Source organism: Arachis ipaensis, chromosome B09 (genome assembly GCF_000816755.2).
Source record: "Arachis ipaensis cultivar K30076 chromosome B09, Araip1.1, whole genome shotgun sequence".
Lineage (NCBI taxonomy): Eukaryota > Viridiplantae > Streptophyta > Magnoliopsida > Fabales > Fabaceae > Arachis > Arachis ipaensis.
This window is the reverse complement of record NC_029793.2, coordinates 16,745,386-16,749,484: the sequence shown is the minus strand read 5'-3', so window position 1 is coordinate 16,749,484 and position 4,099 is coordinate 16,745,386. Positions and strand designations below refer to the sequence as shown.

Sequence of the window (4,099 nt, the reverse complement as noted above, 5' to 3'; positions counted from 1 at the left end):
TTTAGGAATTGCTAGAGAATAAGTGAAGTAAATCTTTTTAATGATCCAAATTTTAAAACTGGCAAAAGATATAACATTAAAAAGTAATAAGATTTAGGGTTTATTTTACTTAATGTAAACCCAAATCAAACAATGTCATTTTAGTTTGTTTCAATTTTTTTATTATATCTCAAATTTATTTAAGTAAATAAAACTTCAATAAATCTTTGACTGAGTTCACGGCATCTCTTTGCTAACATAAACCAGAAGCATTAGTCGATTGCGAGCAACATCTGCGCAAATAAAAGTAAGATATTTTTTGTAGACAAAGTAAATAAATAAATAAGCCTTTAATTCTAAAAAATTAATAAATTATGATATTGAATTTGCAAATTTTTTTTTCTTGTGATTTTAGCCCAAACATTTCCAAAAATAATACCGTAAATGATATTTGTTTCTATAGTTATCTCTCACATAATGATCAAGTTCACATTTATTGTTTAAACTTTAAAAGTATAATAAATATCCATCTTCAAGTTGGTATTGCTATTTAGTTACAATAGATTTTCAATTTTGCGAATGTTAAAAGTGGTGACAGATTTTTGTGAATTGAATGAAGTATTTCGTAAGTCAATCATAATAAATAACCAGTCAACAATGGTAGGTAGTAACAACTTTTTCAATTTCTTAATCATTAGTATAATTCGAAACACAGATTGATTAATTATATAGAACATTATTGGGAATTAATAATTATTTAGTGCAGCTAGCCTTAGATATAGGCACTTACTAAAAGTAAAATAGTCCTTGAATGATATCAAATCGTTTTTATTCACAAATCTTCCCTAGCTTGTTCTACCATTCTGCCAAATGGTAAAAATTAATTGCTTAATCACTTTTTGACAGTAAATAAATATTGGGTAATATTAGGGAGATAAAAAAAATAGTCAGAAGACAATTAATGAATGCTAAATAAGCCAAGTTATGACTGTTTTTGACTGATTTTCTTTGCTTACCAAATATTTTCGATAAGAGTAATGCTAGATAGACAAAAAAACACAGTCAGAACTTGTCTTATTTAACATTAATTAATTATTGCAACAATTAATAAATGCTAAATAAGGCAAGTTATGGCTGTTTTTGGCTATTTTTCTTTGGCTACCAGATATTTTCGTTTCGAAACATTATAGTATGCAACTAGTATTCACATTTGAAACGATAGTTTTTATCGGGTAAAATTTAACAGAAATTTCGTTGAAAGAACTTGTATATAATTAATAGTAGTAATTCATTTTAAACACACACTCAAAAGAGTTGACCATTGACCCAAGACTTTTCCCTTTACCTTGTTTCTTCAACCATTACTCACTGAATCGTGAAAGTGCTGGTATATTCAATCTTTTTTTGATTCCATTATTTCCCCTTTCTCTCTTCCTTTTCAAGCTTCCTATATCCTAGTGGCAATGTTTCAAAATCCAAGGACATTAGCTTGTAAAATGAGATATATTGGATTAATTGTTTGTGTAATAGCAATCTGTATTGCAATTATCGCTCAGAAATTTGATGCAGAGATACCGGTAGAAGAAAATACTCCTCCTTCGTATCCAGAGGGATCATCACCAACTCATGACACGAAGTTTGATGTGTTCATCAGCTTCAGTGGCAAAGACATTCGGGAAGGTTTGCTCAGCCATCTCACCAAGGCATTACGGCAGAAACAAATCGTCACCTTCGTTGACACCAAGCTCGAGCAAGGCGGCGAAATCTCGCAAGAGCTTCTCCAAGCAATTGAAAAGTCGTTGATCTCGTTAGTTGTGTTCTCAGAGAACTATGCGTTCTCGACTTGGTGTTTGGATGAGCTGGTCAAGATTATGGAGTGTAGAAGAGAAAAAGGACAAATTGTTTTACCGGTTTTCTACAGAGTGGAACCGTCTCATGTGAGACATCAAAAGGGCGTTTTTTCTACTGCCTTTGCTCAACAAGAGAAAAGGTTTGGCAAGGAAAAGGCACAAACATGGAGATCTGCTTTTCAGGAAGCTGCTAATATTTCAGGCTTTCATTCAGCAAAATTCGGGTATCTAATCTTACTTTTTCTTTTTTACCAACAATATTTAGTAACCGAATCAAGAATGATGCAATAGTAGCAAAAAAACAGGTTATACCACTTAGAGAAAAAACCTTAGGATGATTTCACAATTTCCATTTATGCTTTGATGCCTTTTTCCCTTTTTTAACTAAGCCTAACCCTTAAACTACTGATTGGGAAAATAAAAATGGCATACTCAGTCCTAGTTAGATCACAAGTACAAATTTTTTGTTGTTGTTGTCGTGTTTGTTTGTTTGATTGTTTTGGATTTGGTTTTTTTTATTTTTTAAACCACAAATAAAGTTATTCCACTGCATATACTGCATACATTACAAAAAGAGAAATAAATTAATAGAGGAATGTTAATTATATTGCTACTCCCACTGCTTGACAAAAAGTCCACCAGTGATAACTTCCCCAGGCTTGCTTGTTCTGTAAGTTCCATCCGACTATTCTTGCTCATATATAATAGTTAGTGAAATATAAATAAATCTCTAACTAGAATTAAGCCTCATTTTAGTTTCTAAGATTGGTAAGTTGCACTTATTTAGCCTTTAAAGTTTCAATTGCTACAATTTAGTCTCCCCTATATATTACTTTTCTCGTAAATATGGTTGGTAAGAAAAGTAACATTCTCCTCATATGTGTATTCCGTGTTGTGCATTTATGCTTCTAAGATGATACATACACATATGTAATGTTACTTTTCTCACCAACCATATTTATGAATAGTAGTATAACGAGAATCAAGAATGATGTGATAGTAGCAAAGCTGGCTAAACCACTCAGAGAAAGAAAGTTAGGAAGGATGACTTCACAATTTCCACTTATGCTTTGATTCCTTTGTCCCTTTTTAACTAATCCTAAACCTTAAACTACGAATTGCAAATATGGGAATGACATATTTAATCCTAATTAGGTTCCAAGTACAAATTTGTTGTTGTCGTGTTTGTTTGTTTGGTTGATTTTTTTGTAAGTCACAAGTAAATGCATACATTACAAAAAAGAGAAATTAATTTGCGTGTGGTTTTGTGGAAAAAAATTATGTAAAGAGAGATTAAAAGGAAAAATTAAGAGTTAGTAAATTTGTGAGCAAAATATTTTTATTAATGATAAATAAATAATACAAATACTAAAAGTGTGAGATAATAGTAAAGAATAAGTGTTGAAATTTTTATTAACGTCTGAGGATGAATAAGAATTTTTAAAGAGGAAAAATTAAGGTAGAACTTACTATTAAGTGTTCTAAGTTGATACAAAATAAAAAACAATGAGAATAATTAGAAGAAAATGAGTGAAAAAAATAGTCTTACAAGATCTTAGAAAAACTTAATCAGAGAAGTGGGGTAAAACTTTTTTATAATCATATGTTTTCGACTTAGTAATAAACTATTTTGGAGGAAGAGTACATTGTTCAATGTTAACAATGTCGTTTATTCTTCTTTGCTCCCAAGACTAGTTACTAAATTGGGTAATTATCAAAAGGTGATTTTGAATATTTTCTCTTTGTTTTAAGTTTCTTTAGCCAAAATAGTAAAAGAAGTGAAGTTAATTTTCACAAGTTAATATCGCAATTCTAACAATGTTTTGAAAATTTTTTTAGAGAAATATTATAAAAAAAAAAAAAAAGAAATATTCATGACACGTAACATTACTAAATGACATCTAACTTAATTTATTTCAAACTATATAATCTTTTTACATTTTAAATTTAATCAATCTACTTCGACTAATTTAATTTTCATTAAAAAAAAACTCAACTTGTTAGAATATTCTTTAGGAAAGTTCAACCTGTATTTCCATGTTTTGCACTTTTGTATTTGAATAAAGGAAAATATTAGATATTAAATCATCATTTTATAGGTCAAGATTAAGGAGAAAGAAAGAGAAATTTAAAAGAAAAAAAATATTGACTAAAAATTTTAATTTAGAATACTTTAAAAGAAAAATCATTTCAATAAATGAATACATAATTTAGACGTAGAGTTTTGTATCATTTTTAAAATTTTATTTATTTTCAAAGTTTAATTTGAT

General features: G+C 29.0%; 1 protein-coding gene across 2 annotated transcripts in view; it reads left to right on the top strand.

Annotated features, from left to right (window-relative positions):
* LOC107618612 (disease resistance protein RML1A-like) overlaps positions 1,286–4,099 on the top strand; it is an 8,457-nt gene continuing 5,643 nt past the window's right edge. For both annotated transcript variants that reach the window (XM_016320721.2, XM_016320720.2), the window contains exon 1: positions 1,286–2,053. In XM_016320721.2, coding sequence (XP_016176207.1) covers positions 1,443–2,053 — 611 coding nt within the window. In that variant the 5' untranslated portion in view covers positions 1,286–1,442. The remainder of the gene's footprint in view (positions 2,054–4,099) is intronic.